Here is a 26,761-nt window from a genome sequence, read left to right on the forward strand (position 1 = left end):
AATTATGAAGTGAAATGAACTCATCACGTGCTAATTTAGTGTAATACAGATTCCAGATCAAGGAAAGTTTTTAATTTTTAACTAACCCCCCATAAAAAAAAAAATTACAATAATTAGAATTGAATTGGGTTGCGTACCACATAGATAAATGTAGGAAATACGCTTTTGTACTTTAATTTTGTGGAGCGAGGATGTAATATAAACATTTATAATATATTAAAATAGCATACTAAGATAAGAATGCTCCGTAACATTTATAAAACCACCTCTAGATAAACAACATCAAGAAAACTCCACAGAAAGTTTTTTCTAAAAACAAAGCACAGTTTATTAAACATTCAGTAACATACAAACAGCCCATATGAATCAAGAAAAACAATATCTCTGTTTTTGTTTGCAAATTTTACACACAGGCTTCTATACAATCCTATTGCAGGGGTATATACATGAAGTAAAGATGTAAAGAGCAGATCTGGCGTTATTTTTCAGAGATCTCCTGAGATGCTTTTCAAAGGATCTAGTTTGGGTGACAGCTACTGTTAAAATAGAGATTGAATCACGTTTGGTTTATTTTTATGTTGGTTGTTTTAGATGTGCTGAGATGAAACTAGGCTCAGATATTACATAGGTTATTAATGCAGAGCAGAAGCTTTATACAGCAGGAGCTGATGAGGTTAAACATGAGATGTAACGATTGTCCCAATGCAGTATTCAGAGGTGTGTCATGCTGTATTGTCATTATAGTACAATGCTGTGTAATAATTCACTGGCCCTCACTAAACCAGTCTATTAGGCTTCCGTTTCAGTCTTGATGGCAAAGGCGTGTATTTAGAGTGTATTCACTGATCAATTGATCAAGCGTTCATGAACTATGTGCGTCTGACCTGTCAAAGCTGATACATGGCTGCTGTGTCAGTTTAACATATTACACCTCTGACGGCACATACAATTATACACTCAAACATAAACATAACAAATAACATACCTGGACATTCCTACAATACATCAATGTGTTTACAAATAATAAAATAAACAAGAAATTGTGTTTAAGGCTTTTGGGATTTTTCTTTTTTTTCCCTCGACATTGTGCTAGCATTTTATCAATTAATAAATTACCATTTAAAAAGTTGAGTAAGATTTTTCTTATGTTTTAAATGAATTAATACTTTTATTCATTAAGGATGCATCAAATGAATCAAAGTGACATTAAGGACTGGAGAAATGGCTTCTAAAAATTACATTTTAAAATCTATTAAAAGAGAAAACAGTTATTTCGAACTGTAATAATAATTTACAATATTTTAGTTTTCACTATTTTTGATCATATAAATGCAGCCTTGGTGAGCAAAACTTTTAAAAATTATATCGATCATTGTAGCGTAAATAAGTGCTGAACTGTAATAACTTTAGTCTGCAAATGACTGTCATTTCAGTTATTAAACTCAGACAAATAAGAAAACATTTTATTCAATTCATATTTTAAGACATTCAAAATCCTCATTATGCCTAATGACATCAATGATGACACGCATGACCCCATACTATGAAAACTGAATACATTACAGGTTAAATGGTGGATGATCAGTTATTTCTACGTGCAGGTTTTTGTACAATAATTCTTACCTGTCAAATATTCTACATTCTTTAAATTATCTTAATGAACCTGTGAAAAATATATCTGCTGCAAGATGTTGGATCACTAAATTTCTTTTCACATCCAATCTTCAACCACATTCTATTACATTCTGTCATCATTCATTTACTCTCATGTCGCTCCAAACCCATATTTGAATTTGAAATTAAATGAGTACTGATGTATACTGAGCTCCAAATATGAGATAAAAGTATCATAAAATTGAAGAATTGTCTGTTCTCTTCCCATTGGACCTCTAAAATAACATTTGCACTTACGCATATTCAAACTGGTATGTTGCAATTGGTTATGATAAACGAGATAACCAAAGCCATTCAGCATCATAGATATCAAACCTGATGTGCTATATTTCAATATATGTGAACACAAATTAAATTTGAGAGCTTTTTTCAGTTTACTTTCATTGAATGGAAAATAATAAAACCTGTTTTGTTTTAGCACATCTTATTAATCTGGAACAGCACGAGTTACTGATGACAGAATTCTCATTTTTTGTTAAACTTTTCCTGTAAAACCCCTCAATAAAACTGAACATACAACAACATCCAACTACTGGTCTGTTTAGGACTCGGAATGCTCTAAAACACATCACCCTAAGCCTTAATATGACATTCAATGATGTTACTACTCCTAGCTCTTCAATTCCCACAATTCCAGTGTACTTGTATTTTCTTAATCTATTAACTCCCCGGGCCACAATTCATAACTGAACAGGCCAATAAACGCTACAGGAAACACTGTGTACAGTAAGTGCACATTCCTAATGATATGATATAATGTAAATGACATCTATTGTTGACAGAGCATGTAACATGCTAGAATATCTTTCCACCAGCCCACGTTCTCGTCTCATAAGGTGTGTCCCATACTGCTGCTGACCAGTCCTTTAACATTTGTCACCGGTCTGACATCATGTAGCTGTTTGCGTCGGTCTATAAATGCAACGAGTCTGACAGTGTCCAGCGGTGTTTTGGAGTAATCTCCACTATGAGCGCTGATCCATGGGTGCTGCAGACATGTGGCTGAGTTCGGCCTCTTCCTAGGGTCCTGGTGAAGCGTGGACACAATGAAGTCTTTGGCGGCCTGGCTAACATCACTGAAGTACTCCTCCGGAAAGCAGAAATCCAGCCTGCAGATGTTGACGCAGGTCTCCTCTAGACTCTCGTCCAGGAATGGGGATACTCCGCTGAGCATGACATAGGCCAGCACCCCTACACTCCACACGTCTGTGGACATGGACACCGGGGTGCCCTGGATGAGCTCTGGAGCGGCAAACTCAGGGTTCCCCAGGAGGAGATGCACGTAGCGGTGACCTGAAACCCGTACAGCATCGCCCAGATCTGAGAGCTTCACGCAGGGCACCGGCACATGGAGGTCCACCAACAGGTTTTCAGGCTAAAGAATGAGAAAGAGTTGAAAACTCAAGACTCTAAAGTAAGTTTCTAAACTGTTGCTCTTAAAAATAAAGGTTCCAAAAGGGGGTTTTCACAGCGATGCCATAGAAGAACCAGTTTTGGTTCCCCAAAGAACCTTTCAATTAACAGTTCTTAAAAGAACCTTAAAAGAATACTTACAAGAGTGTGAAAAACCTTTTAATAATCTAAAGAACCTTTTTCCACTATAAAGAACCTTTTGTGGAATGAAAAGGTTGCATGGATGGTAAAGGTTCTTTGTGGAGCCATTGATGCCAATAAAGAACCCTTATTTTTAAGAGTGTAGTGGGTGCATGCTTGTACAAAACTTAAAATGCTAGTGATGTGGATGTTTACCAGGGTGTTACAGGCTATGAGGTTCTTAAGGTGTTCTGAGTGCTCATCACGGGGGACGGTTGTGAGGGGGCGTCGACATAGTGAGATGCATAAGAAATCTTTAGATGTGTCCATAACAATAAAAGACAATACTTTATTTAACCTTTTCTGATAAGAAGTGTGCGCTGCAAATGCAAGCATTTTTGACGATCGTTTCTGCCCATTCCGCTCGTTTTATCGCATTTAACCACAACTGTCATCGGTTTTTTGTCTGGCAGTGGCAGCAGGTATGCCTTAAAATTTCAAATTGGAGCCTCTACAACATCGATTCGGGCACCGATATTTTAAGCTCCTTGTGTTGCCGAATCTGCTCTGGTTTGAATTAGCTGCCTCCAGTTTTCGCTTGTTTTGCCTCCAGCTAGCGCTGTGACGTAATTGTGACGTCGGCCCTAAAAGGGTCTATATGTAACCCCTTCAGTTTTACTTCCTTCGTTTGCTCTGATTGGGATTTGAATCTGTGTTTCTAGCATGGGAGGTGGGCTAACAAGGATGCTAAAGACCTAGTGTCAGTCGCTAGCGTGCTTCTTGAAATCAGGGAAGTGAGCTTTACCCACACAGCTCTTAACACTCACCCCCCTAAACCTCACTCCCATCCGGGTCACGGCACCAATGTATCTCCTCTGGTTCTACTCCCCATACACAGCTCTTACCAGCTGGCCTCTGTTACATATCTTGGCACACATCTTTCTTTATACAGTCTTTGATTTTATTTTGGTTTTTAGCATGCAAGGGTGTTCTAATTTACTAAGATGTTGCTAGGATATTGGTATACTGGGGTATTGCCCTAAGGTTATTACAATACGTTTTATTTACAGTAGGGGTTTAGAACACTGCTGCATGGTTGCTACTTTTGGCTGCTAGAGCATTGCTATGCAGTTGCTAAGGTGTTCTGAGTGGGTTGTTTTGGACAAGCGTCTGCTAACTGATTACTTTTTTTACTAAATAGGCTGTTTTTTTTATTTTGCATGCTGATGTAGTTGTATGATGTTTTACCTTGAGGTCCAGGTGAGCTACTCTGCATGTGTGCAGGTGCTGCAGAGCTTCCAGAGTGTCTTTAATGAAGAATGCCACCTTCTCCTCCATCAGCTCATCGTGAGCCACCAGATAATCCAGCAGACGCCCATCCTCAACCCTGAACACACATAAATATGATCATATTATTGCAGGTCATTCTTAAAAATTAATTCCACTTGAGTTTGCATGTGTGCGGAAAAAGAGATTGGTGTTCTACAAGGAGAATGTTCATCCTGTTTCATACAACAAAACAGACTAAAATCTCATTGGTAATTTTCTTTTATACTGAATATTTACAGATTCAGAATATGTTGAGTCTTGGAGCTCTACTGCCCTCTATAGAACTCTGCAGGGATGACGTCATTTTATGGGTCATTCTGGAAGTGAGCATCATCCTGGCTACTTTGACAAAAAGTCAATAAGTTTTTTTTCCTGCTGGCTTTTACATTATTGCAGAAAGAATGATTTTTATGATTCTTATACATTTTGTTCATCAAGACATCATCCCCATTGGGCGCTCTCTCTAAACAGGGCCCCTGGAATTGTGCCATGATGCGGTGCCCCCGTCTAGTCCCATAATTGTGTAATTGAGCGATGTCAATGGAAGTGTATTTGCTTTTTAAATGGATTTACTCACAGCTCAAGAACCAGCATGTAGGCTGTGGGCGACTCATAGGTATCAATCAGCACCACCAGCTGCGGATGCTGGACGTGACGCAGGATATCGGCCTCATGAGCCACCTGCTCTTTCTTCTGCATCTTCTTATTGACAAACTTCACTGCAACCTCCTTCTTACTGGCTTTACTTAGACACTTCCTCACCACTGAGAAGCGACCCCTAAAACAGAAACATAAAACATATGAGTCAGCGGAGTTTGTTATTGACATGTTATTGACAATGAAGGATGATTGACTGCATTTTAATAAAAGTAAAGAAAAAAAAAATTGTAAAAATCTATACCGTCCAATTTCACATAATTCTGTGAATGCAGATTCAAAGTTGTCTTTCCACTGGATTCCCATGCCGTCATATGTCGAGGCTTCATAAAAGAGAAGAAAAAATGAGAGTATAAGAAATGTATTTCGAACAGATGAATTAAACTATTTATATTGCTATTCCAAAACGCTTTATAGGCATCATAGGTGCGCTTTTGCAAGGGCGTAGTTTTGGTTTGAACATTGGGGTTGTTGAAGTGGACCACGGGTCATGCTCCCTCTTAAGGTTTATTGATGTGTTTGTTTGCTTAAATGTTTATTTTTATAAAATGGTCTTTTGTGCTATCCACCACACATGCAAAGTTGGTTGATTGCGTAACTGCAATAAAGTAATAGGCTAGTTAACAATTACTTGTTTACATAGGATATATAATGCATTTTATATTATTTAGACACTTAGGCTATAGTTTGACAATGTTCTAATTCAACACGCCATGGGAAGTCAATCTAACTTAACATTTTCTTAAATTGATATTGTTTATTTCTTACTCATTAACAGTTCGTCAGTGTACATATACACATACACACACACATATTATATATACCAAGCAATTGAAAACATAATTCAATTGCTTGGTAACACAAATTGCTAATCAGACAATCACATGGCAGCAACTCAATGTATTTAGGCATCTAGATGTGGTGAAGACGACCTGCTGAAGCTCAAACCGAGCATCAGAATGGGGAAGAAAGGGGATTTAAGTGACTTTGAACGTGGAATGGTTGTTGGTGCCGGACGGGCTGGTCTGAGTATTTCAAAAACTGCTGATCTACTGGGATTTTCACGCACAACCATCGTTAGGGTTTACAGAGAATGGTCCGAAAAAGAGAAAATATCCAGTGAGCGGCAGTTGTGTGGACGAAAATGTCTTGCTGATGTCAGAGGTCAGAGGAGAATGGGCAGACTGGTTAGAAATGATAGGAAGGCAACAGTAACTCAAATAGCCACTCGTCACAACCAAGGTATGCAGAATACCATCTCTGAACGCACAACACATCAAACCCTGAAGCAGATGGGCTACAGCAGCAGAAGACCACACCGGGTGCCGCTCCTGTCAGCTAAGAACAGGAAACGGAGGCTACAATTCGCACAGGCTCACCAAAATTGGACAATAGAAGATTGGAAAAATGTTGCCTGGTCTGATGAGTCTCGATTTCTGCTGCGACATCCAGATGGTAGGGTCAGAATTTAAACAACATGAAAGCATGGATCCATCCTGCCTTGTCTCAACGGTTCAGGCTGGTGGTGGTGATGTAATGGTGTGGGGGATATTTTCTTGGCACATCGTTTAAACGCCACAGCTTACCTGAGTATTGTTGCTGACCTTGACCATCCCTTTATGACTACAGTGTACCCATCTTCTGATGGCTACTTCCAGCAGGATAATGCACCATGTCACAAAGCTCAAATCATCTCAGACTGGTTTCTTGAACATGACAATGAGTTCACTTTACTCAAATGGCCTCCACAGTCACCAGATCTCAATCCAATAGAGATGTGGTGGAACGGGAGATTTGCATCATGGATGTGCAGCCGACAAATCTGCAGCAACTGCGTGATGCTATCATGTCAATATGGACCAAAATCTCTGAGGAATGTTTCCATCACCTTGTTGAATCTATGCCACGAAGAATTAAGGCAGTTCTGAAGGCAAAAGGGGTTCAACGGTTCAATTTGGAAAAGTACTTGTTTGATTTGAGTGTACTGACCTGTGCTGGGTAATGTCACCATGTTTGAGGGTTCACTGGGTGGGCTGATGCCCCAGGGGTTACTGGCACTGACTCTGAACTGATAATGGCCACCGGGAATCAGATTCTCAATCTTCACACACACGTCTGCAGTGGAGACCACCGACTTCTGCCACACCAGAGAGTCTGCACACAAATACATACACACAAAGGTTACAGACAAACAAAACTTTAATATCATGTGACATCAAAGATTAAAGTGATAGAAACAGAAAACAAGCAGTAGTTTTTACTTCTCCCAGTGGATGTACTATATGTCTGTTTGACTATACGGAGACTAGTCAAAGTGCAGTGTCTGTCAACACTGCACTGGCACTGCACTGGCTCCCTATTAAACATCGAATACATTTTAAGATCTTGCTAATTACCTATAAGGCCCTGAATGGTTGGCACCTCAGTATTTGAGTGAGCTCTTATCGCATTATAGTCCTTCACGTCCCCTGCGATCTCAAAACTCTGGCCATTTGATAATACCTAGAATATCAAAATCAACTGCGGGCGGGAGATCGTTTTCCTGTTTAGCGCCCAAACTCTAGAACAATCTTCCTAACACTGTTCTGGAAGCAGACACACTCTGTCAGTTTAAATCTAGATTAAAAACCCATCTCTTTAACCTGGCTTACACATAATACACTATCACATTTCTATAATTCAAATCCGTTAAAGGATTGTTAGGCTGCATTAATTAGGTCAACCGGAACCGGGAATACTTCCCAAAACACCTGATGTACTTGTTACATTGTTAGAAGAATGGCATCTACACTAATATTAGTCTGTTTCTTTCTTATTCCGAGGTCAGCGTAGCCACCCAGATCCAGACTGTATCCAGATCAGATGGTGGATCAGCACCTAGAGATGACCTCTACAGCCAGGACACCTAGATGAGCCCCAGAGACTGATGCCCAGTGAAGACCCTGTCTCCAAGACGGCCATCGGGACAAGACCACAGGAACCAGATGAGTCCTTTGCACAATCTGATTCTGCTTTAGCCTAGATTTAAACTGCTGATTTTGTCTGGCCAGAGGAGAATGACACTATTTTGACAAACTATTTCCCCGCCTAAATACTGTAAAGCTTATATAAAGCCACCCGGCTTTATATCAAACCGATGTAAAGCTGCTTTGACACAATTTGCATTGTTAAAGGCGCTATACAAATAATATTGACTTGACTTGAGACTGCTTGGAATTTACAGCTGTGTAATTGTTTACCTTCCTGCCTGTATTCCACAGTGTAGCTGGAGATGGCAGAGTTTCCTGAGCTGGCTGGAGGAAGCCAGTGGACAATCACTGTAGTGCTGCTGGCTTCCTGTGCCACAGGGCGAGCAGGGGCTGCTGGGATACCTGCACCAGAGAACGTGTGGACATTCAAACATGTGGAAAGCTGAGTTGTATACTCCCCATCTTTATTCCTCTTTGCTTATTTTTACCTTGTACTTTAATAGATGCAGATGAGGAGGCAGTGCCATGATCATTCACAGCTACACAGGTGTAGATGCCAGTATCCTGAGGCATCAGATTACAGATCTTCAACACTATATCACCCGATTCCCTAAAGTGGAGCAGGCACAGCACACAGAGAGAGCGTTACTTTAGAAAGCTATTTTCAGAAATAATAAAATGACAAAATTATCATTGTATAAATCTTTAATGAACACAATTATATATACAAATATATATTTATATTTACGTTTATTAGACTAGTATTATCTTTAAGGAGGTAATTTAATACAATGAAATGACTTTCAATACAATTTAAAGACAATTGTTTCATTGTTTCATTATACAATTGTTTTACTAGTTATAATTCATTTGAGTTTTTCTTGCTTAAAATATTTAATACAATAATGCACATCTTACAGTTTTTTTATTATTTTTATTTATTTTAAGTTCATAATCCAAAATCAATCACCCACGTGAAAAATTAATTGCCCCCATAAATGTAAAATCTGCTTTAGTTCAACCACATTGGAAGGATTTTTGATCATGAAATGCCCGTTTAAGTTCCTGCCACAGCATCTCAGTTCCTGACAGTTCCTACTATGGTGTCCTTGGGTCTTTAGTAACTTCCTTGATGAGCTTTCGATTTGCTTTTGAAGGAATTTTGGAAGGTCGGCCACTTCTGGAAAGGTTCAATACTGTGCTGAGTTTTTTCCATTTATAGATAATGGCTCTCCCTGTGGCTCTTTAAAGTTCAAGAGTCTTTGAAATAGCTTTTTATCTTCTTTCTCATGATTTTTTGAATTTCGTTCACCTTTATAGTGTTACTGGAAAATACCTTTTAACAAACTTCATGCAGTTGAAAAAGGTGTATTGAACAGGTGGAACAGGGCTAGTGGTGATCAGGTCTGGTCGCGTCTAGTACAGCTGAACACCATTATGAATGCAGTTTCATAGATTTGGGAATTAACTACAGGGGCACATACATTTTCACACAGGCCTAGTTGGTATTAGATAACCGTTTTTCTTTAATAAGTAACATTGTTTAAAACACAATTTAAAAACTGTGTTTTGTGTTTACCCAGGCTGCCTTTATGTTAGATTTTGTTTTAAAGGGGTCATCGGATGCCTATTTTCCACAAGTTTATATGATTCTATAGGGTCTTAATGAAAAATCTATAACATACTTTGGTTAATTTCTCAATGGTAGTGTAAAAAACACATTCTTTACCCTGTCAAAATCAGCTCTGTTTTCATCAAGCCGTTTTTTTAGTCCATGTTGCTTCAAATGCTAATGAGCTCTGCTGACCCCGCCCCTCTCTTCGGTGGGATGACGAGCAGTATGGTTTACTTTAGCCGTGAAACTGGCTAACTAGCACATTATTAAGAAAGGCGATTTGCAAAGATTCATAAAAAACACTTTTACTCACTTCTGTAGCTGAAGCTGGATCACAAATGATTCTCACGAATATGGATGCATTTAGGCTGATCGGGGACCGGCGCATTCACTTCAAAGCGAAAGTAACCTTAATCCTCTGCGGCTCAGATGTGGGGAGTAAATGATGACTGCTTTATTTATTATTACATCCGACAACAAAACACCTCGCTTAATCGGAGACATTCTTGTCTTCCCCTGCACTGGAGTCGACACAATGGTGGACAGCTCTCAGCTCACCCAGGGCGGGTCTATGGTAAGACGGCCTTGTCAAAACACTGGGTGGATTTTTATCATTATAGGATGGACATGTACACACACTTTGAATTTTGCAATCGATGACCCCTTTAATTTTTGAAGCTTCTTATCTTTTTAGCATTGGGTGGGGATTGAAAAATTACAAACCATGTTTTGTTTGTACAGTGCTTTTGTATAGGTGGGTTGAGAACCACAGTCAATGGTACAGTGGCAAAGAAAAAAACCCTGAGGAATCATGGGACAGTTAAATAATGAGACTTCCGAGGTTACATGGTAGAGTTTTCCCACAAAACAAATTCCAAAGACATGATCTGAACTTGAAAGTAAAACATGTCTTTGTTCCTCAACACTTTCCTGAAAGCAAGCATGCTTTTTAGATTTTACTGCAAAATACACTCAGTAAAGGTGCAAAGCTGTCTCTGGGGCAATACCCTTTCAAAAGGTACCTGTATTAACATGTATTATTTGGGTACTAATTAGTGCTGTCAAATGATTAATCGCGATTAATCGCATTCGAAATCCAAGTGTTTGTTTACAGAATGTGTGTAATATATATTTATTATGTATATATAAATACACATACAATGCATGTACTGTATATATTTCAGAAAATGTATACATTTCAGAAAATATGTTAGGTTTATATATTAAATATATTTATATATAATATAAATTATATGAATATAAATCTATACATGCAAAATAAAATATATACTTTTATGTGTGTGTGTATTTATGTATACATAATAAACAGTACACATGCATATATTATGTAAACAAAATCGCAATTAATTGTTTGACAGCACTAGTACTAATATATAAAGGTACTAATATGCCCCATTTATGGGGTAAATAAGTACAAAGGTGTACCTTCTGACAGGGTACTGGCCCAGTGACAGGTTTGCATTGTGACTGATTGTGGATTTGTACCTGATATTGATAGTGAATCGATTATTGTTGACCAGCAGATTTTGATCGGGTCCTTTCAGGGTGATTGTGGGCTTGGGTCGAGCGCAGACTTTACAGCACAGAACCACCGTCTCTCCCAGAGCACACGTCACATCCGCAAGAGGCGTCAGGAACTCCGGAGCCACTGTACATTAATAAACAGCAAAATGTCACTCTGATGGATTTTCTATTTCATCTCACTTCATTCAAGGAAATATTTAATTCCATTTCTAAAACAAGCTACAGGTGACATGTATGATCACAGTATATACTAGCAGAAAATGCAAACAAACTAAACATCACAGCATCTGTACATTAATAAACTCACCCTCTTGGATGAAATTAGGGTTCAGTAACTGGAAAACAGACAGATGAGTGTTACAGGTGCATACTTTAAGCATTCTAGACTCTCAGAGAGTCATATAAAGCACTGAATCTTTCTACAAACACAAAAAAGGAGGAAGTTTTATGTTGTGTCATGTCAGCACGAGCCAACAGAGGGCAGTACCATAGCATAACATGATAGACACTGGCTGTGTTTGAAAGGACATACAACTCATACTATTTTTTCCATAGATAAGGGGGGATTGTAAGTGTTGTATGTTAGTATGTTATTTCGATTTCAGCCATTGTGTATGTTCAGAACAGCATACTAGCATTCTAACACCATTTCTACAGTGTGCTATTATTGTCAAATCCTGAATCCAGACCAAATACATTGGGAAAATCAGAGACATACATCCAGAGCGCACTGCTTGTGATTTTCAAAAACACAATGTGCTCTGACTGACCTTGGATTTCCAGTGTGATGAATTAAAATTATCAACCACAAATATCGTTTTTTTTGATTGGCAGCACGTAATTTGGTGGCTGTTCATCTTTCAGTTAAAAGAGGCAGTCGGCTTTCTGACAGACACCTCACCTGGTCTTTCTGTTCTAGAGCAACCAAAAAAGATTTGATCCTAATTTCAGTAAATCCAACATCATTTCTCTGCATACTGGGCATTCTGAGCATTGCCAAAAGCTTGTACACTGGGGTTAAGGCCCATTCACACCCAGAACAATAACTATACAGATAACTAAAACAATAACTACATCAGCAGCCATTCCAGACAATACCTGATATTAACAGTTTATATGGCGGTGAATGTTATTATTCATCAGCTGGGGGGTGTTCTGAAAGGGATTTTATTTTAGCTGTGGTGTGAACTCTTGTTTTTATAGAATTAGAATGATTATGAAAGCTTTATAGTTGTAGTTATTGTCCTTGGTGTGAAAATGGCAGTCACTCCACACAATTAGTTAAAATAATAACTTACCAACAATAACTTATGCCAAATAAAAACAACTCATGTAAAAAGAGGTTTAGATATTTCTTTAGATTAGAGCTTTGAAAAGCGTATCTATTCACTAATAAATTCAGTTTATTACAAAATAATAATTACAATAATAAAAAAAAAATCGTATTGGGCAGCATGCATCGAGATCAGTATCTCTACCTCCATACTAGTTTTGGGGTCTAGTTCATCCTCACAATCAGACTCATCCGAGCTGCGGGAATCCTGCAGTTTGGGTTGAGAAAGAAGAATGTTACACACTTACAGAACAGAAAAACAGAGGGATGGAGAACTCCAGGCCAAAATGACAGGAATTTTTATGTTTTGATATGAATTACGTATTAGTGTCATCAATTACAAATTAAGAAAATGGAACTTTTATACTGTGGCATTATACCAAATAATAATAATAATAAAGTGTATTAAATACATTTTTCTAAATTAAGATTAAGATAAATTAAGATTATTAAAAAAACAAGGCTGAAATATTGGGGTAAAAAACAACAACAACAGAAACAAACAAACACATACCCAACCTTTATATTTTAAGTGTGACACGTACAGTAGTTGCATTCCTCCTAAATAGTTAGCAAATTATGCAGTTCTCATTCAACTTTTCAATGTAAAATACGTAAAAAAAAGCTCATATTTGAAACATTGTTTGTGACTGTCAGTATCATGCTTTCATTGGACAAACGCAAGTGGGGTGAGTGATGTGTTCAGTGTTTATTTCCACACAGGTGAGGATGCGCAGCCCTCCCCCCACACACACCCTCCTACTCACTTTCACAGTGACTTTGCTGCTGAGAATTTCCTTTGGCTTACGCAGTCCATTCTCAACTTTAATGTCACTTTTGAGAGGTGCGCTGTCCTTCTCTGCACGCTTGCGAGCACGAAGCGTGTTCCACGAGAGAGATTTCCTGTTGTGTCAAAACATCAAGTTTCATCACATCAAACCCACATACGCTGGAGGAAATGCAAATCTAACAGCGAGGAAAAGCAACTTAAAGTGCTTGAGGGTAAACATTTTCTCAGCAGGGAAATAGGAGGGTCCACAAAAAGAAAAAGCAAAACTCGATACGGTTAACCTATTTTTAACATTAGCAAAATGTACAGAGTATCTATCATCCATTTCCAGAGACCTCAGAAAGTACAAATACTTCAACACACTGTATTTCAGTATCACACAAGTATAAATGATTTTTTGTTTTATCATATTTAGGACTCTTGAATCTATCAGATCTTGCACTATATCTAAAACGCTGTTGTTCAAAAGTTTGGGGTCAGTAAGATGGATGTTTATTTATTTATCCATCTATTTTTTTAATTAATTCTTTTAGCAACGGTGCATTAAATTGATCAGAAATGACAGTAAAGACATTTATAATGTGCACTGTAAAAAAAAAAAAAGTTGAGCCAACTTAAAATTTTAAAGCAACCAGCTTTTTGCAGATTTTTGAGTTCTCTCAACTTATTTTTGTAGGAGATTCTCAACTTTTTGTTGTATAAACTTAAAGCAATAAGTTGAGAAAACTCACAAATCTGCTGAAGTTTGTTGCCTTAAAATTCTAAGTTGGCTCAACTTTTTTTTTACAGTGTGTGTGATGCATTATAAAGGGTTATTAAAGAGTATAATGCACTATAATTATTCATAAAGTGCGTTGTAATACATTATATCTTGTAAATAATTATAACTGAATTTAAAATGCATAGTGTAGCAATGAATTGATAAGTGTTATAATGTATTTATGTGGTTACAATTATTCATGAGATTGTACGATGCATTATAAGGTGCATTACAAGACATAGTTAATGCATTAAAACTACTTTTATAATGCATTATACGTAAAGGCTTTAAGTAAAGTGTTATCGAATACTGTTATTTTAAACTGTGATAATAATAATAATTTGCAGTTTTGATAATATTTTATCATCAAATAAATGCAACCTTGATTTGCATTAGAGATTTCTTCCAAAAAAATCTTACAGACTCCAAAATTTTGAACGGTAGTCTATGTATGTAAATCTAATCTATAAAGTTATATCCTTACACCATGGTGGACACATGGTTTGTGTGAGAACAGCAGTCATTCATAACATTCACACCACACACTGTTTCACACACAAACCTTTACTGTCAAGGACTGGAGAGGTTAGTACAACACAAAATAAGTCTTCTACACACTACACTACAAAATGAAACAAATTAAAGAAACAAATCAAAAATAAGGTGCACCACTTATACACTCTAAACTAAATGGATTTCTTAATTACTATTACCATTTGCTTGTAATTATTATACTTTGCGAAAATATGAAAACAAAAATAAAACAATGTAATTGTCATGATAAGTCATGCGCATTTCAATTTTATTTTACATATTTAATATAATACATTTAAAATCATTAGTTACACTACAACATTGCAACTTTAGTTCTATTGCACAAACCTGACTTTATTAATAAAGGTTCACTTAAATAGTGCAAAAAGCTCTTTACAGGAATGTGCTACAAACAGTAAACAAACCAACAGTATTTACAGTAAATGGCCAACATGTGATCCTGTAGAAGAAACAAAAGAAAAAATATATATACAAAAATACAATTAAAACAAATACACAACCTATAAAAAAATTGCCATAGACAACAGTATATGTTCTCCATCAGGAGAAACAGGCCAAATTCTTCAGAAGGCCTTTCTTTCACTTTTTTTTTCTTTTCACACACACAAAAACAAAACAAAAAATTATATCAACAAAACAAAATCAAAGAAACCACAAAAACAGGGTGTTAGGAACTGAAATAAGTGTCCAGATGTGTTTGTTTCCACACTGATGTAAGATTCTTCACAAATCCTCAGTCTACAAAACAACAACGACGTGGCTTCGCTAAAGTCCTTTCAACATTTATCTGTCTTTGTTTTTAACTTTTAGCCAACAACAACAAAAAAAAAGCTCAAGAAGAAAATCAAAACTTCCTGTGCAAAAGGGTCCAAAACATCCGGGTTAGTTCCAACAGAATGGGGTGGGGGTGTTCAAAAACGGGCGTGCAGTCTTAAACAATCCAATCAGAGCTCCAGTTAGTGTTGATTGACACTTACTTGATGTTTGAGTCTGCAGTAGTGTCTATGAGGGGTTTAGTGAGGGGGCCCAGGATGTGTCCCGGCACCCAGCCCTCCGCGGCCGGCGACTGGCTGTTAGCGGGTCGGTACACCAGGTACATGTTCTGCTGGTTAGTAGCCAGTATCTGCACCGTCTCACCCTGCGTGACGCAGATCTCGTTCTCTTTCAGTGCACTATAGTCCTGAGTCACCATCAGGGAGGACGACGTACCATTACAGCCCACACCGTCAAACTGCTGCAGGAAACACACACACCGCATACAAACAAAAATAAAACACTTAATATATCAACCAAACCTTAAACTTCAGTAGTCAGGAACACATTAGCACTTTTTCAAAGGATATGCTGATATGTCAGTTGCACTTTATTTGACAGAATGTGCACTTACAGTACTTACCTAAGAAAGGTTACTACATGGGATAAGGTTATGTTTAGGTGTAGGTTCAGGGTTAGTACCTAGTTATTGAAATTACTATGATAAGTAGGCTTCATACTATGCATATGTGGAAGATGACTGTAAAATTAAGGGTAGCACTTTATTTTACAATCCTGTTCCTCATGTATATACTATGTACTTATTATACTAATTACAATAACTAGGTAATAACTAGGCACTAACCGTGAACCTACACCTAAACCTAACCCTACCCCATGTAGTTACCAGACATTACCAGAACTTTCTTAGGTAGGTACACTATAAGTACATTTAAATACACATACTATAAAAATTGCAACCAAATAAGGTGCTACTAAAGTTTCTGTGGGGTGTTTTTCAAGTGTCCAACTCCCTGCTGAGGGGCATAAAATCAAGGACAGAAAAAAAGCAGTTAATTTCTAAACAGTGAAGAACAGTGTGTCAGTAATACTGATCGGTTAACTGCTGGAAGTAAACTCATAGTTTCAACTTAATAATTCTGTATTGCAAGTCATTTTCCCAACCTAATTTCATGATTTGAACATTTTAAAGTCTATTTTGGGATTGTAGAGACATTTGAGAATTCACTATTAATAGTGTGGTCACATTTACTGTTGCTCTGCAAAATTACATGCAAGGGAATTTTGGGGAAATTTGCGTGGGGGCAAAACATTTACCCATGCAAAATGTGCATTAAATTCAGGATGGTCACAGAAACGTATAGGGTTTATTAACAGAAAGCTGCTTGGTTTGAAAGTAACTTCTGTGTGAGCGCTGTTTTGTGCATTACTACATTATTGGCAATAGTACATTATTGGCGAATGTTCGTACTGTTTAAATGTTAAATGTAACCTTCCAGAGAAAACGACTTCTGTCTGGCAAGACTTCTCCAATCATTTAGTCAGCAAAAACCTGCCAATTTAAGCTTGCGTTCATCTGCCTCCATTTTTGAGAGCCAAACCCACATCTCAACATCCAATCAACACGTGATGCATAGAACCAAGCCCCGCCCTGAATTTTTTTTTTTTCAATAATCTGTTACACTCGTATGTGTGCCACAATACAGAAGAAAAGATCTGTCACTACTTCCATTTCATTGTGATTTTAATCTTTTTGACAACACTTGGAAGCAACGGAGGCTTATTTCAGAGGGCTTGTTTTAAGAATCCAGGTAAGCTTTCAAAATGAGCCAATGGACTGTAACAGTTCCTCAGCATTATTTTGGAATATGGTCAATGTGACAGACTACACAAGAGCCTCAACCCCCCCTGTAGTTAATGAATTAACTGCCATCTGAAAATCATGGATGAGTCATAAAGGCAAATATTCTTACAGACACCACCCTAAGAAAAACAACATCATTCAAGAAAGGATTTCTATGGAGCCACCATAAACTGTAAGATGTTTAATGTTAGCAGAGGTGCTGTGTCCTCACCCTGTGGTATCTGTCCAAGTCGTGGCATGGACCACTGCTGGAGGTAGTTAGCTTTATGGGGGTGGAGCTCCGTCCAGACAGAGAGGGTTTCTCTGCCCCCAGAGACACAGTGGAGCTGGGCCTGCTGTTGGACTGACCCATTCGCCCACTGCTGGAGGAGTTTCGGGTCAGAGACTGAGAGCCGCTGCGCTCCTTCTGATACTCGATGGGAGACTGCAGAGCTGTAGACAGATGCACCAATGCTTTCAATAGCTCAACAAAAGGAGAGTTTATTATATTCATATTGATGTGACATCTTACCTGACAAGAAGTTGCTCTGTAAGTCTAGTAGCTCGGTGATATGCTGAACCCAGACCTGTTTAATGTCTGTGTTTGCAGCTTGCAGGGTAAAACGTTCAGCTGAGCCGCGACACGACAGCACAAACTTACAGGGATCGTTTTCAACATGCTCTTCCAGGCCGAGGAAGCTCACCTGCACACACACACACACACACAAGTCAGTATCGCACCTGGTTTTCAGCCATCTAGTAGCCTGGGTTGTGATTTTCAGAACTCGCAAAAAGTAAAGCCTAAAATGTGCTTCAGCTTTGATGCAACCACTTAGTGAATGCAAACACGCTGACTTTTGTGTGTCTGATACACTGCTTTGTCTTTGAAACCTCTGCAAATTTGTTTCGAATCAGTGATTCTGAGCATGTGTCAAACTGCCAAAGTAAGTGATTTCAGCAAACAAAGGTTGGTTAAGTCATAACTGTTCAGAAACTTTTCGAAATTTCAATGTGTCTGTGAACCCATAAACTAGTATCTATATGGTTTTTACCTCATTTCGGATCAGTTTTATACATATGCATATATTTTTAAAGACACATTTGTAGAACAAAAAGGAAGAGTTGTAATTAATAGTCTCTTACTAACCTGAATAACAAAGCTCTCAATAATAATAAAATATTACAACATAATAAAAAAAGACATTTAATACAGACACTTCATGTCTAATGGTATAAAATGATTTGTTAATTTCATTTAGTAGATTACACTTTAAATAGAACATTTGCAATGTTTTGTGAACGGTGTTTTCAGGCATGTTTGGGCTGCGTTTTCATTGCATTTACAGGCATTTAGTGCACTTTGAATTTGCAATGTACAATTGCCACTGATTCAACGTTTCAAAAAAAAAAAAAAGTTTAATTTCTGCTATCACTAGGCAGTGTTGCCACCTTGTGGACAAGGCACATGTGGATAGAAAAATTTGTATGCATAAAAAATGAAAAATACTTTGGGATTAAAACAACAGCGAACATACTACATGACTAAGAATGGTGCGGTTACCTTAATGCTCTTTTTAAACTGGTATCCTGGTGTAGTCGAGCCTTTGCGTAAGAGCTCGCTAAAGATGACGATCTGTTCAAACAGGAAGACCCTGCGCTCCTTACTGCGGGACAAAACTCCAGAGTCCTGCTCCGTCACAAAGAACGTCTCCTGCTGCAAGAGCTTTCCCTGACTCGTCAACTTCCCCTGAAGCACACAAACACATCAGTCTGACAGTCTCAAACTCACTGATATATTCAAGTGAACACTAATAGATGGCGCAAATTGTGGAGAACTTGACTTATGTTAAAATGCTAAATTTAGGGATAGGATTAAAGAGAGTTGCCCTAATAAGTCAAATTCTGCCATTATCACCTTCATGTTGTTCTAAACCCATAATTTATATATATATATATATATATATATATATATATATATATATATGTGTAACTTGAGAGATTTCTATCTCTCCATTGAAAGTTAATTACCAAAACTTTCAAGCTTTAAAAAGTTCATAAACAGACCCATATGAATCAAACAGTTTCATCCAACTCTTCTAAAGGGAAAATATTAATTCATATGATTAACAGATTCAGATTTATTTTTTATTCACATATAATCGTTGATCAATGCATATATAGAAAACAATAGCATACATCAAATATGGTAAATGGAATCTCGACCATACTTGAAACAAACCTCGCTGGTTTTTGTGAAAATTCAAACATGCTTGCATGTTACAAGCTTCCACTTGCAATATTTGATGAGCTCTATGCATGTGACAAACCTTGACAATGAAGAGAAAGAAATCGCTCAGGTTTCTTTCAAATATTTCCATTTGTGTTTCAAAGATGAAGGTGAGTTACTGACAAGAGTGGAACACCCCTTAATCATGGTAAAATCACTGTAAACTTTTACAATGTCTTTTTCAGTATGTTTGCTTTGATGAAACTTCAGAACAAGTACAGTGAAGTTTTCAGTGTACCTCAAATCCCTGCAGTCTTCCCAGGTTCATCATGTCATTGCACAGCTTGGGCACCTGGGACATCAGGTCTACTGCTTTCTGTTACAGAGAAACCCAACAGAAACCTGTATTACAAGCTGCTTCGACAAACTTTACAAACACCTAAAATGCATCATCCCCAGTTTATGACTGACCATTCTTTTATTATTTTAGTCATGTACTTGAGCTTCATTTTTACCTCTATATCCTGACAATCCAACCCTGCCTTTGCGCTGTACTTCAGGAAGTCCTTAAGAGATAAAAAAATATAAACAAATTAATTATGTAAGAAATTATACATATTAATACAGCTATTATTCATTATCGATCACAGCATCAACAACTTATTTTCTACCGTACCTTTAGTAACAATTGGTATTTAGTAATTCTCTGAATGGGTTTAATGAGAAAATCACTGATGCTCAGTCTTGAGTTGACGTCTTGTTGGATCCCCTTTGAACCAAAACAGACACATGATTTTAAACTTGATTTTAAAATCAAAATTGATTTTGATTTTAAACTAGCAATGATTAATTGTTTATTTTTCATTTTAGAGTGATTTTATAGTCCCAACTCCCACGAATTCCTGATTCCATTGTCCCAGAGTTAATGTTACTTGTCCCAAACAAGTGGCTAAATGGGAATACAGAAGTTGTTGGGACATTTAAATGTCATCCCACTGAACTCATCCACACACTAGCTCAATTTTACAGGCTTATTGTGTTCACAATCATGCTCTTGTAAACTATACTAACTCAAACTTTCCAATGTTCTAAATAAAGATTGAAAAAGTTGTCTGTAGCTACTGTACGTGTCAGTGACCGTAGTTTGTTTATATCTTTATAGCTCGTGTACAACTTGTATATAACATTAGCTTTTACTTTTGCTGATTGTATTTAGGCTACAATATTAATTAAAGTTGCATTCATTTGTGAAGATTATCCTGTTGAACAAAATGTCTGAGCAACTTTTTTGGTCACAGTGCTTATTTACTGCAATAATCAGGTACAGAAACCGAATAATCAAATGTAAAATAGCACGGCATAGTCTTCACAGTAAAAATTAAATATACAGTCAAACCAAAACTTATTCAGACACCTTCAACATTTCTCACATTATCACAGTTTATTCGCTATAGTTTAGAAAATGGTAATAAAATATGTCAAGAACTCAGAGTTAAACTGTGTCAGAACAAATTCATCTTGATAATGTCAGAAACTTTGATAGAAAGGTATGTAATGGATTACAATCTGTTAGTATGACAATATTTACACAACTATCAATACTTTGTTGACCAATTACCAAGAAATGCTTAATTTTGTTCAGTCTGTGGTGTAAAAAGGTCACATTAGCAATTAAAGAAACATGGTCAGGTCAAAGTGTCTGACTAATTTTTGGTCCCAATTTTTTTTAATCAATTTTACTGGTAGTCCACTGTATGAAGAATTTTTGGGTATAATGTGTCACAGTTTACTTTATTTTGCTATACTCACTTATATACTGTAAATGAACTATAGTGTCCTGCACCCACTAGTAAAAAAAAATATATATACTTTTTGGTTTGACTATGGATTAATTATTACTAAAACTACAAAGTAATTCAGTCAGAAGCAGTGAGTGATTTTCTTTTTCATTTTCTTGGATTAACATTAAGGACACAGACAGCAGCTAAATTAGGCGCAGTCACTTTAAGAGACAATAGATTCAATATAATGATGCACATCCAATTTCTCTCTCAACTGTTTACTTTCACTTAAGACAGGGGTGTCAAACTCAGTTCCTGGAGGGCCACAGCCCTGCACAGTTTAGATTCAACCCTAATTAAACACACCTGATCCACCTAATCAAGTCATTTAGGCTTATTTGGAAACTACATGGTATGTGTGTTGGGACAGGGTTGGAACTAAACTCTGCAGGGCTGCGGCCCTCCAGGAACTGAGTTTGACACCCCTGACTTAAGACATAATCGACAGTTTTTTCGAGGATACTCTCCAAGATGGGTATTTTGACAATTTTGTATCTATTTGTCGGGACAAGAGCAAGAAGAGGCCAATTCGGTGTTCAAACGCGTTGAGACGAATCTCTCTGCGTGCGCCCTGTGAGCACAGAACAGCGTGCACTGAATTGAGCTCTTTCACATCTTTTTCTTTTTGCAAGTTTAAACTGCGATTTGTATTTATTCGTTCAGGCGCAGGAGGACGCGCGAATTAGAGCTTGGTTCAGTCTTGCTGTCTGTGAGACGAGGCTCTCTCCGTGCGCACTGAACACGGAGCACGAGTACTCAGTTGAGTTTTTCCGCGTCTTGTGTTTGAATGCTTGTTTGAATGCGTCTTTTTAGGCTGGCCTCAGCCAGTCGGTTGAGATCGCCAGGGGCCACCCTTTGCCGCGGGGTCCAATAATCGTCACCACCTTTCACCCCACTAGCGACGGTCCTGACTGCAGCACTCTATTGCAGTAACATAAATTGTGTCTTACCTCAAAGTATGAATCGTATTCTGCAACAATGAATTCAGATTTGGGTTTGTTCTGGCAGTAAACCACATACATGTGCAGTCTTCTCTCCTGAACACATAGAAATAGGAAACACTTCATGAGCAATGCCTTTACATAGCTAACACATCAGACCTGACGTCAATTGCATACTCACATGTTTACTGAACAGCCCAGGCAGTTTTTCATGATCTTCAAGACATTTTTCCAGTTCACCAACAAAAAAACTTCAGACAAATAAACATTAAATTAGTTTCATATTAGTCATTTTTCAGTTAGAGCAGCTGAGAGAATATGAGGCACTCACTCTTTGTGCCAGTCGTAGATTTGGTGAATGTTTCCAAAAACAATCTTATCTTTTCCTTTCATATCATCAGGAACTCCTTTCTCCTCTATTTTCTTCATAAACTCCTTCCGAAAAAAATTATTTCTTATATATTAGTCCCCACTTATAACAAATATACAAGCAAGTTCATAAAGGCAACAGTACTTCACATGCCCATCTACAGTGGCTATAAATGAACACTAGAATGATAGCACATTCACCATGAGCAAATAGTGATGTAATGCAAATGCAAATAAGTAATTACATAGCCGATGAAGCCAAATGAGAAAGATGCAATTGGCTTTGATCTTAAGACAAAAAACAAATGAAGAAGGATAGCAATACTAGAGTGTTTTAAGACAGCATTTTCATGCTAAAGTCAAAATATGCCTATAGTCACAGAACTTACCTATCGGTAAGCCCCACCCCCATTAGTTACAGCTGCGAACTCGGACAAACAAATGGAGTTGCTAACTGTCTTGCAATGACAGCTGTCAGTGTGAAAACCTTGTCACTATATGTTTTTGATAAATTTCGGACACAGAAGGGCCACCATTCAAGTGGGACTTAAATATGCCATGGAGGGATATATAAAAGATATAAAAATAAATATTGTGGATATTAATTTGGAAGTGAGGGTTTACAGATTACAGTGCAAGCGGGAGAAGTCTCATGTGACAGTCGTCACGATTGCAGCTGAAAAAATCCCGGATCAACACGGTTCATGTACTGCAGGGTAAGATTATATTAATTTACGGAGTGTCTATTTACACTAAGTGCAAATAGCCTGCATTGTTGGCAAAGGCTATTTATACTAAATTCACCCACCAACGCGTGATTGGGGTAGTCAACAATAAAAAAGACGTTCATCTTGTATCAGTTTCAGTGGCGGAGATGGCAAGGCACATGCTTTTTGACGCGATTGACCCAAGTACAAACATGCCTTTTGCTGAACTTTTTTTCTTCCTTTTCAAATCTCATATCGTATCGGAAAGGCATTTATTTACAATAAAAATTGAAGGAAATAATCAAAAAGTTGAAAATAAAAGTATCAGGTAGGGTAAGGGTAGGTGTAGGGAGGGCTTTATTGTCCCTATAAAATGGCATCCATTTAATAATTTGAATTAAAACTATAATTTGCACTCAATACGATATTGTGTACTGTTTTATAATGTACTACAATACTGAGGTGCAGATAATTGGCACTATTTGCAATAAGTAGTATAAATAGCAGTATAAATAGTATAAATATTGCTACTTGAACAGTGTAAATAGCATCTATAGCTATTTGCACTTGGTGTAAATAGCATATCATTAAAAAAATACTGCTATTTGCACTTAGTGCAAATAGCCGCTGCCTTCCATTTAAGCAGTTTAATATGAAGAGACTGTGAAATGTAGACCTTGGTTTATGTTTTTTTGCCCTACACTGTACACGACAGTTCGCTATTTAGGTTTGTACATTAGCATGGACTCACTAACTTTAACATTAACTAGTTTTAGCCAGAGATACCTTGCTGAAGCACAAGATAACTTTAACGTTCTGCTTGAGCAGATGAAAATGAGAGTATGACAACCAGAAAATGAACGTTTTCGTCTTCATTGGGATTGGGGGTGAATGCTTAGGGACATTTAGCTTTGTTTTGTTTGGGTTTAGGAAATATAAAATAATAAAATAAATAAATAGGAATAAAATAAATAATATTGCCTATCCTCTCAGGATACCTGGAATCAGTGTTACAAGTACCCCAGGCACATAATTTTTCCATTTTTGTGGCATAAATCCCATAAAAACGACGAGAGCTTCGGATCTTCCAGTGTTTCTCTGTGGCGCTGAAACCTAAAGATGTCCGAGTCCCGTCTCTGTTCAACTGATACTCAACTGCCACTGGCTAGTCTGCATTCGAGGGGAGGGGCTTAACGATATCGGTCATTTATATTATACTGTCAGGATGTCAGCTATTCTCACCTCAACCACGATACCCAAATCTTTCACGTAGTCTTTTTCTGTCTGGATTAATTCATTCACAACAAACCTACAATAGAACAAACATTTTTTTTTTATTAAAGACTTTTGCACAGGCACAAAAGGACTAATCTATAAAAAATGTGTCAGGTTTAGCAATGTCACACTTCCCTTTAGGCATTTGGCCTTTTTTATTAACTTTTTTCTTTCACTCTGCCCTTAGTTTTCACATAAATATCTCTGATCTTTAATAAGAGCCATATTCATTCACGGAGATGATTTTCTCAACACTGCCCTTTACATGAACATGGAATTAAATCCAGATCTGGGGGCTTTACAAGAATCAATTGCATTTCACCAGATTGTTTTGGTTTTTCTTTTGCCCCACCAAAATTACTCTAAGTTAAGTCTGGGCAATACAGTGGAAAAAATCTTGATATTTCTCAATCTTTTGATAATATCTCAATATTTATGTACTCACTCTGAAATGGCTTTGAATGTGGCTTCATTTATTTTTTTTCAAAAAAAATTAATTTCTTTCAGAATCATTTTTTCAACAGTGTATGTAAAAGTTAAAATATAGTAAAAATCTAGTTAATAAATAACCAATATGTTTTCCACACTAGTTCCCTCTAAATAAATAAATAACCATTAATTTCTAAATGTGAATATAATCATATTTATTTTTGCATTAAAAATAGTATAAACAAACCATAAATATTTAGCAAAATAAATAAATAAAACATGAAACATGCAGTGCAGGGAAATGCGTGCACACTTTGCGTGACAACACACATAAATTATATTTTAGGTTAACGTACCTGGGAGCCAAAGTATTCAAATATATTTTATATAGAAGAAATTAATAAAGCAGTTTGCCTTACATTGCATTGGCAGCACAAACAAACCCGTGATTTGGTCACTTTGACCTGAAATCAGACTGTAACGTTTGTAGAATTTACTCCCAGACCAAGCCACATGAGTGAAGAGCGTGTTTCTTACATTCGTCCACGCAGTGCTTTGGCTTTCAGCTCCAGTTCAGGGTTTCTGGGTGGCACTGGGCTCTGCTCTGCTGGGCTCACTGAGCTGAATCCTGGATAGGAGCCTGGTTCCAGCGTCTAAAGCAACAGAGACGAGACAAACAGAGATACAAGAGACTCCAGTCAGTATTTGGAAGCAGGCCTGATGTGGGAGAACAAACACAGCAATTGAACGGTTTTTATGCGACATGGCCCTAAACTGCAGTAAAACACCATCAGAGCTGCTCAGAAGATTCAAAGGGGAGAAAAGCGTCACTATGGTCCACAGAGTGAGCCATAATATCCAGCAAGTTTGGGAGGATTTTATTACTTCACCACAAAAGGCCTGCAATATATGACAGTTAAGGATGAACACAATGCATGAATGTACATGCTTGTGGACTTGAAGTAAATAGAGTCAGCTGTCTTTATAATTCATGTCTTAAATTAATACATATAAATATCTCTTAAATATTTTTAAACCTCCATTTCAGGAGGTTCTACTAATCAGCAGATGAGTTGGGAAACACTGTCATACCCTCCATTAACATTTGCATGCCTTCTGCCATAAACAGCAATCAAGATTAGTACACTTATAGATCTTGAAACCTATTTAGGTTGGAAATGCAAAATGATACACAGACTACATTAGACTTATGTGATCACCAAAACCCCACATGGTTTCTTCATGTTTACAGACATTGTCATTATACTAGATTTTTCTGATTACAAGATGAATATTACTAGATTACTAAGATTTTTTTGTCCATATGAATGCCTCGAAAATAGTTTCCAGAGGTGCTGAATCCAAATTCTTGTTGTGGCACAAATTAAACACAAATTAAATAAATAAATTAATGTACAAGTTGCAAAAGCTATCAGAGGCATTTGTGGCATAATGGTGACGCAAAAACGTACATACATAAATTCATGAAGTGGTGTGAAAAAGTTTTTGCCCCCTTCCTGTTGTTTTATTTTTTTGCATATTTGTCTCACTTGAATGATTCAGATCAAACTAATTTGAATATTACACAAAGATAA

At 37.3% G+C, this 26,761-nt stretch overlaps 1 protein-coding gene across 2 annotated transcripts in view; it reads right to left on the reverse strand.

Annotated features, from left to right (window-relative positions):
* Positions 1-2,503: 2,503 nt before the first annotated feature.
* Positions 2,504-26,761, reverse strand: part of LOC306876618 (kalirin-like) — a gene marked incomplete at its 3' end in the record, with an annotated part of 270,920 nt that continues 246,662 nt past the window's right edge. Inside the window, exons 38-60 of one of the 2 annotated variants that reach the window (XM_079427930.1) lie at positions 25,704-25,819; positions 24,705-24,771; positions 22,718-22,821; positions 22,568-22,637; positions 22,396-22,482; positions 20,281-20,373; positions 20,120-20,170; positions 19,903-19,980; positions 18,939-19,124; positions 17,910-18,081; positions 17,610-17,830; positions 15,738-15,991; positions 13,423-13,558; positions 12,801-12,863; positions 11,630-11,657; positions 11,284-11,446; positions 8,651-8,772; positions 8,433-8,564; positions 7,179-7,347; positions 5,438-5,509; positions 5,114-5,314; positions 4,456-4,594; positions 2,504-3,049 (exon numbers count right to left, since the gene is read on the reverse strand). In XM_079427930.1, the coding sequence (XP_079284056.1) occupies positions 2,504-3,049; positions 4,456-4,594; positions 5,114-5,314; positions 5,438-5,509; positions 7,179-7,347; positions 8,433-8,564; positions 8,651-8,772; positions 11,284-11,446; positions 11,630-11,657; positions 12,801-12,863; positions 13,423-13,558; positions 15,738-15,991; positions 17,610-17,830; positions 17,910-18,081; positions 18,939-19,124; positions 19,903-19,980; positions 20,120-20,170; positions 20,281-20,373; positions 22,396-22,482; positions 22,568-22,637; positions 22,718-22,821; positions 24,705-24,771; positions 25,704-25,819 (3,270 nt within the window). Of the gene's footprint in view, positions 3,050-4,455; positions 4,595-5,113; positions 5,315-5,437; positions 5,517-7,178; positions 7,348-8,432; positions 8,565-8,650; positions 8,773-11,283; positions 11,447-11,629; positions 11,658-12,800; positions 12,864-13,422; positions 13,559-15,737; positions 15,995-17,609; positions 17,831-17,909; positions 18,082-18,938; positions 19,125-19,902; positions 19,981-20,119; positions 20,171-20,280; positions 20,374-22,395; positions 22,483-22,567; positions 22,638-22,717; positions 22,822-24,704; positions 24,772-25,703; positions 25,820-26,761 lie in introns of both variants that reach the window. The other variant, XM_079427929.1, reaches the window with a different exon arrangement.

Source organism: Barbus barbus (assembly GCF_936440315.1).
Source record: "Barbus barbus genome assembly, chromosome: 11".
Taxonomy (NCBI): Eukaryota; Metazoa; Chordata; class Actinopteri; order Cypriniformes; family Cyprinidae; genus Barbus; species Barbus barbus.